The 17,810-nt window shown below is 34.4% G+C and overlaps 2 protein-coding genes across 2 annotated transcripts; one reads left to right on the top strand and one right to left on the bottom strand.

Moving 5' to 3' along the window:
* On the top strand, window positions 1–10,030 carry LOC111401375. Its single transcript, XM_023029079.1, has 7 exons — window positions 1–407; window positions 3,178–3,219; window positions 3,638–3,766; window positions 4,395–4,630; window positions 4,988–5,024; window positions 9,394–9,451; window positions 9,564–10,030. Exons 1-7 carry the CDS (start codon window positions 258–260, stop codon window positions 9,644–9,646), a joined length of 735 nt encoding a protein of 244 aa, XP_022884847.1. The 5' UTR covers window positions 1–257; the 3' UTR covers window positions 9,647–10,030.
* A 1,508-nt stretch (window positions 10,031–11,538) lies between these two features.
* LOC111401374 (squalene monooxygenase-like) lies at window positions 11,539–15,483 on the bottom strand. Its single transcript, XM_023029077.1, has 8 exons — window positions 15,063–15,483; window positions 14,219–14,330; window positions 13,865–14,039; window positions 13,565–13,733; window positions 12,941–13,159; window positions 12,482–12,757; window positions 12,043–12,321; window positions 11,539–11,955 (listed from the first exon to the last, which is right to left on the bottom strand). The coding sequence occupies exons 1-8, from the start codon at window positions 15,327–15,329 to the stop codon at window positions 11,851–11,853; spliced, it is 1,602 nt and encodes a 533-aa protein (XP_022884845.1). The 5' UTR covers window positions 15,330–15,483; the 3' UTR covers window positions 11,539–11,850.
* Window positions 15,484–17,810: the final 2,327 nt, after the last annotated feature.

Genomic DNA, 17,810 nt, shown 5'->3' with positions numbered 1-17,810 from the left:
AAAATTGATGTATAATACAACCAAACAAAAACCAGCGGTCCGATACAATCCCACAACACGCCCACAATTCATCCAACGGATGAGTCCCAAGTTACACATGAATTGTGTTCTACTGTCCGAGCTTTAATTTTCTCAATCGAGGGCGGTGGTATTGGAAATCAATTCTATTGAAATCGAAATTCTTGTATAGGAAATCATTGGAATCATTTCCAGGTCTATCGATATACCTGAATAGAATTAGTGAATTATCCATAAAAATGAGCAAAGAGGAGGAGGATAAACGGAATACGAATAATCCATTCCAACAACCAAATAGAGGTTATCAAGGTAAAGAGGAGGAGGAAGAGATGAGGCTATTTGGAGTTCTAATGTTTGGGTTAATTGGAGCTACTGCAACTACCTTAGCCGTAAGTATTTTTCAATTTTTTAAAAATATTTAATTGAATAGTATTTTGTCCTTTTTAATAATTGTAATTTTTCTAATGATGGATTTGCATGCTTTGTGAGCTTTTCAATTTTATGTATTTCTTGATTCGAATGATTTTCTGCTTTTGATAAATTCAGTGGCATGAGGAAGGACCGTTTTGATCCACTATTTCTTACTTTTTTCTTCTTTTTTTTTTTCCCCTCTGAATTTAGATAGAGTCCAATAGAATAAATTTTCTAAAAATAATCACAAGTTCCGCAGAAATTAAGTCGAACCTGAATTGTAAAAGATTTTCAACTGTTGCGAAATTTTGTACTAGGAAAATGGTAAAACCTTTGTTTCTTCTTCGATGTTTTAGATTAGATGACAGTGGTACTTTGTCATGCGGATTTGACAACCAGCTGCTAGACTTTTTGCTGATATAATTTTTGTGGCCTGCTGGGAGTAAGCACCATGACCCAGTTTAGCAGCGTTATTTTGTAGCATTATGTGTTGTCCAGGAACAAAGTATTCAGAGGATTGTTCTATTTCATTTTATGCCTGCGACATGTTGTCAGTCAGAATTGCTGTCCTTTGCACTTATTGGGTTAAGCTTCGGAATATTTTTGAGATCTATTGTAACTGAATATGTATAGTGGAATGGAAAGGCAACAGTTGAGTTGTGATTATTTTACATTTGTCATCTATGAAAATGCCATGTTCTGTTATATGTACAACTCTTTCTCCAGGTATAGCTGTGTAAACATTTCTTGTAATTTACTTACTGAGTGAATACTGAAATAGTTGCATGAGTAAAGAGGAAAAAGAAATCACCCAATATATCAAAGAGGAAACTACTGCATTATACCTTTTCAGTGGAGGAATCTAGATGTCCCCAAAAATGTTAACTAAGCTGCTACAAAGTTTTGTGGTTAACGGGGAAAAGAAAGGTGAGACTTGCTGGAGACATAACATCAAACAAACATCTGGACGAAGAGATTTAGGAGGTCTTGTGTATGTAAGAATCATTAGTATTAGTCCGTATTTTGTTTGGCAGGAGTTCGTGGATGATTGAGAATCGCATCTGTGGCTAATGCTGTTTTACCTGTCGAAAAGATTGAAAAAATCAGTCATTCACAACCACTGATGAAGGGAATGTTATGGTAAAACTTCGTTTGAAACGATGTGGTAGAAAGCAACGTGCGATGGATTCAATAAGTTCTTGCCTATAACCTTAGATATGAATTCACAATTTTTAGGGAGTCTGATATACAAGTGTCTGTTTGTTAGAATCTATTGGGTTATAAATGTTTTTGGTTTATGATACAATTTCTGAATAGTCCAAACAGATTGGGGTCACTTTTTTTTTCCTAGCCTAATTGTAATGTTTGGGAAAGCAAATATGATAATTGCATATTTACATGTTACACTCCAGAGAATTTTTTATTCTCGATGACTATTCTAATTCCCCTCATTGCTGTAGCCATACTAGGAGAAACTATTGATTTAGGGTAGTGGACTTGTGCGAGGGATAGGGACGAGACATGGAAACTATGCAAAATATAAGGTTGATCATCAGCACCGCCACAATAATGGGGTGGGTGCGGGGGTGATCTGCCATTGATAACTCAAGTCGGGGCCCTTCCACAAATTCTGTGTTGTAAATGATGATTCAATTCATTTGGCATTGACGGAGCCTGATAATGTGAGGCAGGACTTTGCAAAGTCTGTGTGATAGAAGGTGATTCAATTCCTTTAATTCAAATGGAGCCTGAGATAGTGAATCAGAATCTTTAGTCATTGAATGACTTTGTGGCAGATGAAAATAAATAATATCTGTATTAGTTGAAAAACTATAAAAACTCATATTTTTGAGAAATTGCTAAGATTCTGTTAGTTTTGATCTAATGGGCTAATATGCTACAGATTTTTTGTAGACATTAGGGGTGTACCGATTTTGCTGATACTATTTTGTTCGTTGTACTGCATAGCTTCTGTTCCTTGTTTTAACATCATGGTCAAACCTTCTTCGTATAAGTGGCCACAATTTTTTCTAGTATTTACATTTTTAAGTTGTGGAAAGCGGATTTCTGAATCTATTGGTGCTGAATTGATAAGGCTTAAAAGCATATTATGGTGCTACCTATATTTGTGAATTACTGATAACTTGTTTTCTACAAAACTGAAAATGCATAGTGAGAGCTTGTTATATACAAAGGATGTGAACTCTTTAAAGCTTTCTTTTCACAATTGAGGTGCCAATCTTATTAACTGCTTATTAAAGAAAGAAGTGTGCAAAGATGTAAAAGAGCTCACATTGCTCCTTCTCTAATTATATTTCACAGTGCATAGGATACAAATTGGTTCATAAGTTATAATATTGATTATTCGATCTGTCAAGCAAAAGGAATGAAAATCTTCTTAACGACATTTAAAAGTTGAAAAACATTTCTGCAAATTCTAGAGATTTTTTATGTACGTATAGAGACTTTACTCCAATTGACTAGCAATAGGACATGTAGCAATCTCCCATCATCGAGTCTGGATTATTTCCTATTGCTTGCCTTTCCAACCTTCTCTGACAAAACTTATTAATAGACTCTTTTGAAATAGTGAAAAATATGAAATAGTTGCTTTTGAGTGCACACTTTACAGATATCCTAGATAAAATTTTGGAACCCTTGTTGAGACTTGAGAAGTCTTGGTTATACAATCGTGGAAGGTTGTAATTACTACAATTATCATAACTTTCCCTGTGCTATAATTTGCAGGTTACCAAATTCAGAAGGACAGTTGACTGGGTATACTCACAGGTAGTAATTGGTCTGACATCTTTTCAACTTTTATTTCATTGAAATAATGGTTAGCTGTCTGTTGTTAGCATTTAATTTGCCAATACTTGGCCTTCCTCATGGTTCCTCGGAGAGCTATGTAAAGTTAATTGGTTTGAGAAGTGATATGTTGGCAAAAATGTTTGAAAAGTTGTTTCTTTAAGACAGATGGCACTTAAATCCTTTGGTTCTGCATCCTTTTATAATATTCATGTGCAAGAGAAACTTCACCCCAACCTTCCCATCCTCCAATAGGAAAAGAAAAAACAAAGAATGAGGAGAAGGGGTAAAACAAGACTCGTGCTCTAAAGGGTAAAAGGAAGGGGAAGCTTAACTAATATCAACTGTTTTAGTCTTCAGTAATATGTTTTGAACTTATATGGTACTGCACTGCAAAAAGTTGAGCAGGTCTAGATCATCATGGAATGGTTCAAATGGTGGTTCATTTCGGACAAGTTTTCAGGAGGAAGCATGGAGAAGATATAATCGCCGAATGCGGGAAGAGTATGAAGAAGAGATGGAAAGAGTGGTGAGATTCTTTTTTACAAGAGTTTACTCTTTCTCCTGATTGAAATTTTAATTTAAGATTTTATCGGCAATGTTCAAATCCTATCAGTTTATGCCATTCATAAAGAATGTTGATGTTTTAATTTATTTTAGTTTAGGAAACATGAAGGTGTTTGGTAGGTGCGTGGATATGTGTAAACAAGCACCAAGCCATTGTATGTGTAACTTATGGTGAAACTTTAACATGAAAAAGGTGATTGTCAAAATATATTCTGTGGAAGTACATTGAGTTCAAGACTATTCACAATCATCAGGCAGTGATGTATGCCACTTTGAGGATTATAATTTGACAGAAGTTCACATGTAGGCTGATCCGTTTTGCTCCTGGAGCTGCTGAAAGATCTTGCACAACTATACCTTGTGTATGCCCCTTTGGATTTCATGTTTAGTTCGTTTCTTCTGTTTCATTTCTTATTTTTCAAGAAATTTGACGAAAAACAATGTTAAATTTGATTAACTTCCTTTCATGGAAGAAAATTTTCAGTGTTGTTTTTTCTGACTTTGATTGTTTGCTCCCTTCAGTGTGTCATACCTGCATCATGTATAACCTGGCTTATCATCATTTATCAAATTTGTTATGATATTTCCAGGAGCGAATTCGTCGAATGCAAAGCGTATTCAACAGAGAGAGAAACAAACACCAAAGGAAATATGAGAGCTGGGCAGAACATGGTTCAGGTGCGTATCATCAACATTTTCAAAGGAATGATTGGTACTGGAAGGCAGATACATCACACAGAGATCGGGCTGATAATTTTAGGGAAACTGGTCGTAACAATGCAATTGCCCCGTTGTCGCATCACTACTCGATCCTTGGTCTTGACAGGTATGGACATTGATGCAGAAAGATGAATACTTATTTTTCTAAAAAAGCAAATTAGTTAGTACAACTAATTTATCTGATAATTTTTTCTATTCTTAAAATCGAATCAAAAAGGTTTTTATAGTGATTATTATGTTTGAATCATGCACTAAGAAATCCATGGATCTCAAATTCACTCATTTGAGTCACATGTTTTGAATATAAATTCTTCTTTGGCTATCAACTCTTTACTATACTGTCAGGTCTGACTTATTTTGATAAGACTAGATCACCATAGATCATTTGAACTTTTACATCGAAATAATGAGCAAAATTTTTACGTGGAATTGACCACTTAGCTTGCTTCTTCCTCTGCAACAGGATGAGAACAAAACCATACACGGACAACGAGATAAAGGTATGGGTCAATGTTTATTTTCTTTCTCATACATTCAAATTATTTGAGGCCTTTTGATTTTATCTAAGATACCCATTTTCGTTGAATAGAAGATTCAAAAAGGGGAAAAAAAATTGAAAGACACAGAGAAAAAATTTCTTTGTTTAATGATAAGAAGCATGTAGAAATGACTCAAAAATAAAAATGGGAGAAACAAACAAGAAACAAAAATGAACAGATTTGTCTAGTGCTTAAAAAGGACCAATTGGATATGAAGGTGTTTTGCCTATGTCAGTTGACATGTAGACCTTAATTTTCTTTGATGCTTACATAAAATTAAAATTTATAAATTTTCAATCCACAATTCAAATAGTACCTATAAAGGCCTCAATGAAGAAACTAGGCCTGAGGGTCGGGTGGGTCGGTCCAAATATTTCAATACTCGGAACCACCTATTATACTTCAGGTATTTCATAAATGGAGCCATTCGGACCTTTGTAAATTTTGGAACCAAACTCGAACCGTCGATTTTGGTTCGAGTTCGGTTCTACCCATAATATTTTATTTTATATATATAATGAACATTTATTTATAGGCCCTTTTGATACTTATACATAACACGTTACTACTCGATATATTTGTGCAATGAAAAAATCTAGTTAAGAAATCTTCAAGAAGCTAAGAAATCTAGCTACATGACTCAAAATAGTGAAGAATAAAAATCACAAAAAGAGAAGAAAATTAAAAACATCAAAAATTAAATTACAACTTGAGAAGAAATGATTTTTTCTCAATAAATCTTATTCAATTCATAAATTAGGCATTCTAGAACCTATAATTTAATTATAAACAATGTTTAAATTCTTTTACTTTTAAAACGAACTTACATAAAAGATATTAACTAGATACATAAATATTCAAAAATTTGCAGTTCACGTATTGAACTCGCTCTAAGTATAAAAAAAAAAAAAAAAAAAATTATATTTCAAAAGAGAATCACGAACATGAGATAACCAAAAAGGTACACTACAGCCTAAGCTATGCATATATCAAATTCAATTGCCACACATTATAAAAAAATCACTTAAGTTTGTATATAATATAATAAAAGAAAAGGCTCAAATTGCAAAAAATGAACGCTTTGATTCATTAACTTACACAACTTTTGATTGAATTTTTTTATTCAGAGAAAGCCCAAATTACAAAAATTAACATAACATTTGAAATGCAACAATCTGATGTGAGATAAGACACAAAAGTAGGAGACATTCATGATTTTTTGGGGTTAAGACAAATTACTACCCAAATTAGAGTTTTTAGGTTTTGTATTTTTTTTTTTTTTAATCTAGCCAGTTAATTTAAAAATAAAAAATTATACAAGAAATTAGTTCTATTCGGATACTCACGATTCTGGTTTAGAAACCAAGAACCGACCCAAACCCAGTCGGTTCTAGTTTTGGCCTTTTTTTTTTTTTTTCTTTTTTCTTTTTTCTTTTTTTCTTTTTATGAAACGGACCCCTGAACCTCTGATTTCAATTCTGATTCAGTTTGAGAGGTTCAGTTTTGATTAAAATGCCTGGGCCTGGAAGGAACACAACCAATGTTAACAAGTTCAAATATTTCAATACAAATTCAAGTATTCAACAATAAAATGCTAATGCGTTATTTTGTGGTGGATAATAATTGTTAAAGGAAAAAGGAAACCTCTCCAAATGAATCAAATAACCAATCTCTATCTGCGGCTAGAAGAGAATAAAATTAAAACACTGACATGACATTTGAAGCTGAAAACTAAGCACTAATTAACAACTGAAATAAAAGAGGGCAGAAACAAAAAAAAACATCAGCTGTAGCAATTAAAAGAAATGAAACAAAATGAAAGTTCAAGACAACAGGAGCAATCAACTAGCTTTTTGCAATAATTTGTTAGAAAGAGAAGAGGAGTGAAAAATTACCCGATACTCCTGACTCTCGTAGCTTGAGAAAAACTGCAACAAGACTATTGGGTTGCGGGGTTACACTTAATAGAGGGCTAAGGCATTTATAAGTTCTTTAATACTCCTCTAATCTCTAAATCACTTTTTTTGTAGTTTCTAGGATTGAGTTGTTATGTGCTTAAAACTGTTCAAAACATTCGAGCTATTTTAAACTCTTCCCAAAAAGTTGCAGTTGGTAAAGAACAGCCCAAACTGGGCAACAGTGAGCAGCACATTTGCCTCGAGGCATGTGTTTGATTCTAGGCTTGAGCCTTGACAAGAAGTGCTTAAAGCTTATGCTTTAATTCACTCAATTGAACCGACGTAGCCCCATTGCCTCCTTTCGGAAAGTAAGCCCTTGTTTGGGCCCCATTTTGAGGGAAAGAATGCATTTTGAATGGTAGATTGATGGAGAATGTGTGGTTAAAAATTAAGGACAAGTTTTGAGTTTGTGTGTAATATTATTTTATTGTAGCATGTATGGTTGAAAACAAGTTTTGAAAAAATGAATTTTTGGAAGAATGGGGCTCAAACAAGGTATAACTAACCTTTCCTCATCTTTATTTTATGGCAGAAAGTAGTAGAAATTGAAAAGTATACAATAGGAGGAGAAATTGGAAAATCTCCTTCAGATGGTTTGGAACTAAGGAATGGAACTTAAAAAACTATTCATTTCTTGTTTACCTCAGCCACAATAATTAGAGCCTGTATTTCTGACTGTTCAATTTGATGAAGTTGAATCTAGTTGGGTATGTAACTTCTCTATATCACATGCACCAATACAGGCCTAGAAAAATCGTGAAAATAGGAAGCATCTGGGCACCGTTGAAAGAGTATCGCTTAGATTGATGAAACCATTTAGGACCGAATACAAGGAATCCCTCTACTCCTAGAACTGGCGAATGCGTCAAGGCTGGAATAAAATACAAGTAGAATACATAAATATAGAATGTATGGCCAAGGCATCATATTTTTACTAACTTATGTATGCTACCGATAAATAAAACTGGATGCACAACTATTAATATACAAGAGAAATGTAGAATTCAATAGAATTAGAGGGTTGTCAATATGTTCTCTGCTGGTTCTGATGAAAAGGTACTTTCATACAGCACGCTTTTTTTCCTTCCGTAACGAGTAGCCTGAACTTTATAATTTATAGTGGTTTTCCACCATTCTAATTTAATAGTTGATCTAGTTTTTTGAAATGCATTATGGAATTAAAACTATGTTAGTTTATGGTTTTTATGTGATGTATATCTGAAAACTTGTGAAGATATAACAAGTAATAGATTCAATTGCCAAATATAGAACATATTCCATCACTAAGACCACATGCAATTATTCTCACGACGATCCCTGACTTGAAATCAAATACAAACAGCACATAACATGAATCATTACCCTCAACAGGTTATTACAAGATTCACATCTCTACTGCCCTGTGTGTGCAAAATAACCAGATCAAGCATCAAATGGTCAATCCTCCACAACCAGAAGGAAAAGAGTCTAAACATGAATAGAAACCCTGACTTTGTTTCTCGCCTTTCTTAGTCACCATAACCTCCAATGGAATGTCATTGCCAGCACATATATTGACCCCCTTAGCCATGTTCACCTTGCCGTTACTGTAGATAACCAACCGTGGAAAATTTCTAGCTAGCCTTGTAATATTATCACCACCAACCAACTGAAAAACAATAATCTATCATTAGCCTTCATTGAGCACCTCGGATTGAATTTCATTTGCACTATTAACCACAGTTTATCTAGATGTATATACACAAATATCGATGATGGAATTTGAATGTTGCATCTCCTTCAAAAGCAAAGCCTAAAAGGGCAGTAGTGTCTGCTCAGGAATACGTGCTAACCATTTTAGGGGATGTTCGTGCATCATATGTTTACTGGCAACAAAACTGTAGACATAATTTTTAAAGATGATATTGTTGCCACTGTGATGCAAGGTCTTCATTGTCTCGTTCTCCTAAATAGTTTGAATTACCATCTGTGTTTAGATCTCTATCACTTCCGTCATGGAGTGTGGGTACTATATATTTGTCAGTACATCTACTCACATTTAAACTGCTTTTTTCATGCTGAAATCCAATATTAATACCTGTCCTCTTTTCACAATCCGTTATTGTCAAATTTTAGTCACTGCTGGTTTGTGAGAGTTCATATGATTAATGACTGCCTATTCTCGGTTGTGACCAGCATTAACATCTAATTTGACTCCCCTCTTCGAATCAATAATTAATCCATTTTTCAGGAATTCCCTTTTTTGTAAATTCTTTTCTCCCTGCTGCAAACTTGCTTCTTCACTTATTTTAACGAGAGTGTATTTTATCTTTCCTCATCCATCTTCCTCTCTTCTCTCATACACATGCATCATATGTTGTTTTTCAATGCAGTCGGCCTTCAGGGAAAAGGCGAAGAAGCTTCACCCTGATCAGAATCAGAATAACAAAGGTTTGAATTCAAGATGGATATACAACTTTTATATTTAGTCTGAACAAAATTATTGCTTGCTTGCTTGATCAGCCATTTGAATTGGACGATTATCTATTGTATTTGTTTGCAGAGGTTGCTGAAGCAAAATTTAAGGAAGTTCTGGTGTCTTACGAGGCTATTAAATCAGAACGGAAGAACAATAGAAAACAATAGGAGAGCTACATCAGAGGTTGAACACTCAATGATGGTGTCATATGGTCTCCAGCATTAACAAGAGACATCAACACGATATTCTGGGAATACCATACATGTTTATAGCTTTTCGTGTTGTAAAGGACAGCAACGACGAAAGAAACTGGCAGAAATTTTCAGCTTAGAGCTGCAGGTGTATTTATAGTTTGTAGGGCTATTCAAATGGGAAAGAGACCTTATCTTCCAGGTTGCGTAAGTCGATTTATATTGTTTTACAATAATAGAATTTTGTTAACGTTAATATGCCTTGCACAAAATCGTCATGAGGAAATTGTTGATGAAATTATGAAAGGTTAATGTGATCAAATATCATGATAAATAATAGAATAATCCTATTCATTGTTAGCAATTGCAGTAGTAATCACACGTTTATTCATAGTCAATGACTACAGTAATAATTTTTATTTGAGTAATATTATTCATAGTCAACATGTAATACCCATATGTATGGCCTAATTTTATTAATTTAAGTTTGGTCCATTCCCCAAAAGAACAATAAATATTTTAGTCCGGTCAGTTACATGCAAGTCTATCAGATGGAATGCTTGCCCCCTGCAGTTTGCCTTATTTGTCCTTTTTAGCCTCTAGCTCGAGTGGTAAAAATCTTATTTAGCCCATGTTTGGTACAAATTAAAATTCAGATTTTAATTTAAGTCAAATTTAATAATTAATTTTAACCATACATTTTGTGGGATACATAATTTTTCAACTACACGTTTCAACAGCTTTTATCAAATTTTACTAAAAATCTGATTTTAATAATTTAAAAGATAATGTAGATAATATTTTAATTTTATCTCTTGAAATAAAATCAAATTCCTATTAAGATAATATTTTTATTTCTTCTATATCTTATTTAATGTTAAAAAATAATTGAGATAATGTTTCAATTTTATCTTTTTTAATTAAAATTGAAATTTTAAAAATTATTAAGGTAATAATTTGATGTTAGCTCGACCTTATTTAATTTGAGAAGTTACGGAGATAATTTATTTTTTATTTTTATTTATTTTTGGTTATTTTAAATTAACTGTCTTATCTAATTTGCCGAAATATGTTTAAAATGGTGGTAAAATTTGTCACTTTTAAAATTCAAAATCCATTGAATCAGAACTCTCAAAGATGGTGGGCCCTGTAAATAGATATCATATGTTACCTTTTCAAGTAAATTCATTTCTCTGTGAAATACACACAGAAATATACTATATTCATTAATTGTGGGTCAATGATTGAATTCAAGAATATATTCTAATATTTCTCTTATTATTTCCACAAGATATAAGTGTATAAGTAGCACTATACATGGTGGGCCTTGTAAATAGATATCATATTTCTCTTAAGTTTGGTATAGATTTTCATGTCTCGCTATGTATGAATTAAGTTCATTTAATTTCATACAATATTAATCCATGTATTTGGATGTTTATTGAGATTTTGTCTCTCTTCCCTCTTTATACCCATTTCAAAAAGAAATTAATTATTCATATCAATCAAGGTATGAGAGGACTAGTGAAGTGGCAAGTGAAAAAGACCCACAGGCTTACTTTTGTGTATTTAAAATTTATTTAATTATTGATTTGATATTAAAAACTTACTTTTGCCTATTCATTCTTACTATCTTATTTATTTAAATAAATTTCAAGCTTTTGAAGGTGCAATATGGTATTCAAAATACAATTTTAGCTGCACTCAAACTTTAGAACTCGAGTCGTCACACAGCAACTACAGTAATTATTCTATTTAACAGCTTATTATTTGAGGCACTAGAATTACAAGAAATCAATGCCTCAAACTAAGTTGTCATATAGACGACCATTATAGTCACTGATTATGAATAACATTTATGTAGTCAATTTTAAGTTGTAAATTATTTTCGAATTCAATATAGGTAATCAATACAATGACAAAGAGAAAACAAAGGAACCTGAGTACAAATATGAGACGAAATTGACATCGATGCTTGAAAATGCCAACTATTATCCTCAGAACTTTAAGCATTGACTTAATGTTTCATACACGGACATAGGATTGGACAAGATTGGATAATACAAATGACATGATTTTAACTTGTTTTTCTTTCATAATATTGTCGAGATCCAAAGCTATCCATTTCACTTCACTACCAAATATGGCCTCAGTGATCTCTACTTTGGCCTTCAAAATTCTCACTCGGCAGGAGGAGCTCTGTAATATGCAGGAACAGTTGCTGGAAAGAACATCTGCCTCACACCTTCAGCTTTGATAATTGGGAAGATTATTTCTGATGCACTCTGCATTGGTGAAATCGAATCAGGGATCGAAATAGTGAGAAGCAGAGAGAAAAGAAATAAATAACATGGGAAAGAAACAGTACTTACAGAAATCAATCTAGCCCCAATCCACATGCGTTTGGGAGATGGAAAAGGCAGCAACAACCGTCCAACACCAAATATTGCCACTGCAAAGAAATGACAGACCAAGCTCAATGGCCGTGGGTTCAGCCCCGAAAGCAATGATATTGGCCCGTTTGAGAAAACACCTCCAAGGCTTAAATAGTCGAAGCATGCCCGGCGCATCTCATTCCGTGCTTGATCAGGTGATGCACTGAAGACCTTGTACAGTGCCCCTGCCAATGTGTTGATAGTGGATGCCACGGGCTGAAAATTGAAATATTCAATATGAGATGACAAAATTAGTACGTCAGAGCATGTTTGGCTAAGCTTAAAAAATCCCACTTATCCAAAAACGAAGTTTTACTTAGTTTTAAGCTTAGGCGTACACGCCATGATTGATGGTCCAGCATTTTTAACGACTCACCTTCCGCAAGGTGTAAAAGGATTCAAGATATTTGCAGAGAGTATGTGCATCATTGAGATCATGCAGGGGCTTAAGAAGATTGCGCAGTACAACAATATCAGACAATGCAACAGTCATTCCTCCGCCAGTCAATGGGTGGCGCATGTTGAATGCATCCCCCATAAGCAAAGCCCCAGGAGTAGGATGCGGAGCAGCAGGCATGCTTCTGTTGGGCATTGTCCTAATATTTCCTCTCTCAATAGCAGAAATAAATGCATCGAGCAGTTCAGAAGGGACCTAATACAATTGTATAAACTATCAGTTTAGAGCACCAGCAGAAAACAGTAAGAGCACGTTTCGTAAGCAGGACTCAACGTGTAATGAACTAGATTTTTAACTTCTTTTTCGTTCTTAAAACTGTCCAATTGTCCCGTTCATTCCTCCATACTAAACATGGCACAAGTTACTAACTATACTTACTTGGGGCGCAACTGTGGTCTTCAAATATTTGGCCATTTCACCACTTGATATAGCAGGGACCTTTTGACCAGGAACATCAACCAGACAGCGAATCTCGGTGCTGCTGATGGGGTAAAACAATATAGGTGATGGGTCAGCCAGAATAACATGCCCGTGGTTTGCATAAGGAAGCTGACAGTCCTCTAGGACCAGACCAACAAAACAGGAAGGCACGTCTACCTGTAGCATAAAATATGATAATGCAGGTAAGTACTAAAAGAAACAGGATAGCACCGATGCAGATAAACTTTCGATGGTACTTGAAAGAAATCCAGTCACGTTAATAGAAAGGGGAAAATTGCACCATTGGTCCCAATATAAAGCCGATAAGCAAGTTGGTCATTACTGTTGCACAACAGTCCCCCAACAGCGGAATTCTTCCAAATTCTCATTTCACTGGACGGTTTCATATGTGAGCGACTGATACTGATATTATAATAAAAGACTGAGGACAAACTTGGTCATCTTGTAAATATTGGGTACCAACACAATACTCCTGCAATATGCTGGGACCAATAGTGCAATTCTCCGTAACAGAATGAAGGTGACAAACTAATAGAAAAGTGAAAGTTTAGTAAACCTTACCTTCGAGGTGCAAAGAGAGCGTCGCAGGTTAGAAAAGCAGCCATCACATACGACAGTTAGAGGTGCATATGCTTTCAACTCCTCACCAGATTTATTTTTGTATTGGACACCTCTAATGGTCCCATTTTCTTCAAGAAGAGACGTAACAGTCCCTTGCTTCAATTGAACACTGTCAAATAGCAAGAGACAAGATGTAACTATCAATTGGCCCAAAGACCATTTTAAAAAATAGTAGTGACATAAAATCTTCTGATTGGGTAAGATCCCCTGGAACAAATAAAAGAAGACGTAAGTGAATACCTGGGGAGAGATGCAGCTTTTTCGCGCATCCTCTGTATAAAGCGTCCATTGTGAAAGCTCCTCCCAGATACATCAGAGTGAAATTTCTCCAGAGGATAAGAAAGTCGAGTGGCTTTTCCATCCTTGAACAGAGCATAACCAAACACCTTTTGGGCATCAATTTCTTCCACGCAATCTTTAAAAAATAAATAAATAAATAAATAAAATTAATAATAATAATAATAATCAACTTCAACAACACAAATTTGGGAGAGAAATCCATAAGTAAATAGAGAAATTGAACGACAGTCACAGACAGTTGCGTATAAATACAGCCTTGAGATATGTACAAGTTAACAACACAGCAAGATTTACCTTCAAGTCCTAACTCAATTAGTTTGAGGTAGCCTCCTGGTTGTAGAAGTTCTCCGACAATTCTGTCGGGCTCTTTCAAGTCCCTTTCAATCACATGCACCCTGCGTCCATCCTGCAAGCGGAATTCCACAAAAAATATTAGAATTGTGTTGGATTATGTGGAGCCAAATTATATCATTCACTTATCCATTCCTATTGATGTTTTTCTTGTTATAAAGGTAAAATGAGAGCAAATTTTTGCATTGGGTCGCCAGCCTCCTTATATAAAGGAAGCCGAGGGGGAATTTTTCTAAGAATAAGACACAGGTGTGAGGAAAATGTAAAGGTACAAGTAGATGTAGCTTCGAGAATGAACCATTATAAATCTATATGTTTGCAAGTGGGTATATTTCGCTTTTCATTTCATTTATTTTTACTCTGGAGACGGAAATTAGAGCTTAATCCTTAACATTTTGCAGTTGAATCTTTCATTTCCAGAGCTTTCAATTCGAGACAAGTTGCAATGCGAGATTATCGAGCAAGATAAACAAGATACAAACAAATTTCAAAAATCTGATATCTTTATTCTGCTGTTTCCCTTCCTCAAGATTTCAAGAATCAAAAGCTTAATTACAAACGAAATCATCTATGAAATGACCAATACAAGCTAGAACCCAAAAATTAAACAAGAAAATTCCACTAGAACCTAGAAAGTCAAATGAAATTTACCTCAAAACCAATTTTATCAGTTACATTAAGCAAATCGAATCTCTATACTAAACAAAATAATCTCAGGTACCAAAAGTAGTTATTATAAAAATAAATAACCAAAAGGCCATAACACGGAAAATTAGCAAAAGCGTACCTTCCCAAGGGTGTGAGCAAGGGCGGCGCCGGCGACGCCTGCACCGACAATTATGATATCGGCGTCGACGTCGGCACCGTTCTTGGATCTGGAAATGATGGTGGTGGAGGTGGTGACGGCTAAGGATTCTGACTCTGTCTCACCGTTTTTCTTGGAAACCAAACGATACAACACCACAAACCCAAAAAGAAGAGCCAAAATGGAAGCCAAAAGCGTCTGATCCGCCATTTTTACGGGCAATGCAGAAAACCCAGAAACTAGCTCCATTGCCAGAGGCGAAGAAAGAGAATATACGACGTCGTTTTATCTTTCTCTCTACAGAAGGAGAGAATGTATTCTCCGTCCGCCTGTCCTCTGGTTTGTGCTTCGCTGGCTTTCTCTGCGTTTTCTTTGAAAAACAAACAACGTCGTGGTTGCAGGTTACAAGTTAAAACGTTGTGTACACAACAAAACAAACCAAGCATTAACAAATTGAAACTTCTTTTTACTCAATTAGTCCCTCAGCTTTGTTCTCATTTTAATTTAAGCCTTGTTTGAGCTACATTATTTTTCATAGGAATACATTTTTGAATAGTATATTAATGTAAAATTTGTGATTAAAAAATAAGAAAAAATTTTGAATCTACGTGCACCAAACTGAAGATTATTTTCAAACCTACATATTAGTTGAACTGTCAAAATCGAAAATCGTTATTACAATCGTTCTCTATACATTCTCATATTATTATAATTGTTCTCTATACATTCTCATAATATTACACATTAGTTGACATATTATTACAATTGTTCTCTATACATTCTCATATTTTGATAACTTTCCATAATTACATTATTTTCTATATTGTCAAATGCATCATTCTTAATATATGCAATCAAATTATTATTTAACCACTAATCTTTGATTTGATTGTGTAGAATTTTCTACATAAGTCATCACAAAAAATGCTCTCTCAACTACATCAGTAGCTACGAAAAAAATTAAGGCCAACGTCACAAGCTTATAGACTAATGAATATATTTTATGATTATTTTTCACAGTCATCTTCCATACAAGATCACTAAAGCCTTGTAATCCTTCAAAATCTTTATTAGTGCGCATGTGAAGAACATATGTATCTAGTTTATCATCAAGTCTAGAGATATCTGCTACGTCAACATCTATGACTAATACTCACATAGTCGAATTAGTTTATTCTTGTCAAAGTAGAAAATGAATTACTTGGACGGAAATTGTAACACAAATATTAAGTCACTATTTACCTCAAAAAACGATCATTTGGTTCTTGAAGTAGCATATTAATTATGGCATAAAATATTTTCATACTAAAGTGATGCAAATTTATCACCGTATCACGCTATGAATAACCTAGAGTAATAAACATGTCGTCCATATTGGGAATATTGATCTTGTGAGCTTCATAGAATGAACAAATCATTTCAAGAATAGAATCACATCCATCATCCTTCATAGTTTGAAGTTGTACTTTACATAATTTCACCAATCTCATAGCATTGACAATATCTTGATTTATCCTTTGTAGTGCTTTGGACAATTCATTTGAAATTCTTAAGATATTTTTCATGAAATATAGATAAAATGCACATTCAAACTTTAACTTCGACTCAAATAAAATGCATGCATCACCTCTTGTTTTGAAACTTGTAGTGTCGGTAGTAATCATCTCAACAACATCAAATGTGGTTGAAAACATGACAATCAAATTATTTAAACAATTGTGGTGAGAGCATCAGCGTGTATCACCAAAATGCTTTCTTGATTGAGACCATGTCCACGTGATATTTCACCAACACTGAGTGTTCTAAGAATTTTGAGTCTATATGTCTCTCCAAAAAGATCATTCTATTTAATTGTTCTTCCAACAACGTTCACCAATCTCTCTGCTGAAGCGAAGAAAGTTTCATTTTTCGGATGTTTCTTGATGTGATCCAGGACACGCAAGCATTGAAATCAAGTCCAACGTCAAGCTTGAGGAGAGATCCATTGATAGTCGATAGTGGATTGATGATGCTATAGAAGGCGAAGCGAGTGAAAGAGGCGTTGGGATTGCTCAACAAGGCAACCATTGATTAAATCATATTCAGGATTCAAAATGCAGCAAGTTTCATGTTGAGATCAAAGGCCGAAGAAGTTTGAATCAATGTGTTAAAAATGGACGAAAACGAAGCCGAAGTGAAGAACCATGGGACCGCATAGTTCTCCACCTCTTGAGGTCGCACAGATAGGGATAGGGTGTCAATCGGCTGAACTTGATTGTTCCATACGGCCACATGGAATTGATCCATGTGATCGCATGGGTCTATTTCGGGGAGGATTTTTTCAAATTTCGCGAATTTTCCTTTTTTTTTTATAGAGTTTATTTCTTTCCATAATTTTGGCATATTTTGGAGATTATGCAATATTTATCATATCTTAGGGTTTTAGTATAAATACTCATTATTATTCATTGCATTGCAATTTTTGGCATTATTATTATTGAGAGACTTTTATTGCTTTCTTCATGTGTTCTTCAATTGGACAATCTACAAACTTATCAAGATTTAAATATTGTGGTGTTCAAATCAACCAAGTGAGATTCACATATTTTTGTATAATCAAGAGGTCCGCACATCGTCGGCGATTCGGGTTGCTTGGTTCCAAATTTATTGAGTTTAATCCAAAACCTTGTTTTGACTTTCTTGGATCGTTTTTCAATCTTGATTGGGGGTTGGTAGTGTTTGCTTACACGG

Source organism: Olea europaea, chromosome 10, assembly GCF_002742605.1.
Source record: "Olea europaea var. sylvestris chromosome 10, O_europaea_v1, whole genome shotgun sequence".
Taxonomy (NCBI): domain Eukaryota; kingdom Viridiplantae; phylum Streptophyta; class Magnoliopsida; order Lamiales; family Oleaceae; genus Olea; species Olea europaea.
The sequence above is the reverse complement of the archived record's forward strand: the minus strand, read 5'-3'. Positions and strand labels throughout refer to the sequence as shown.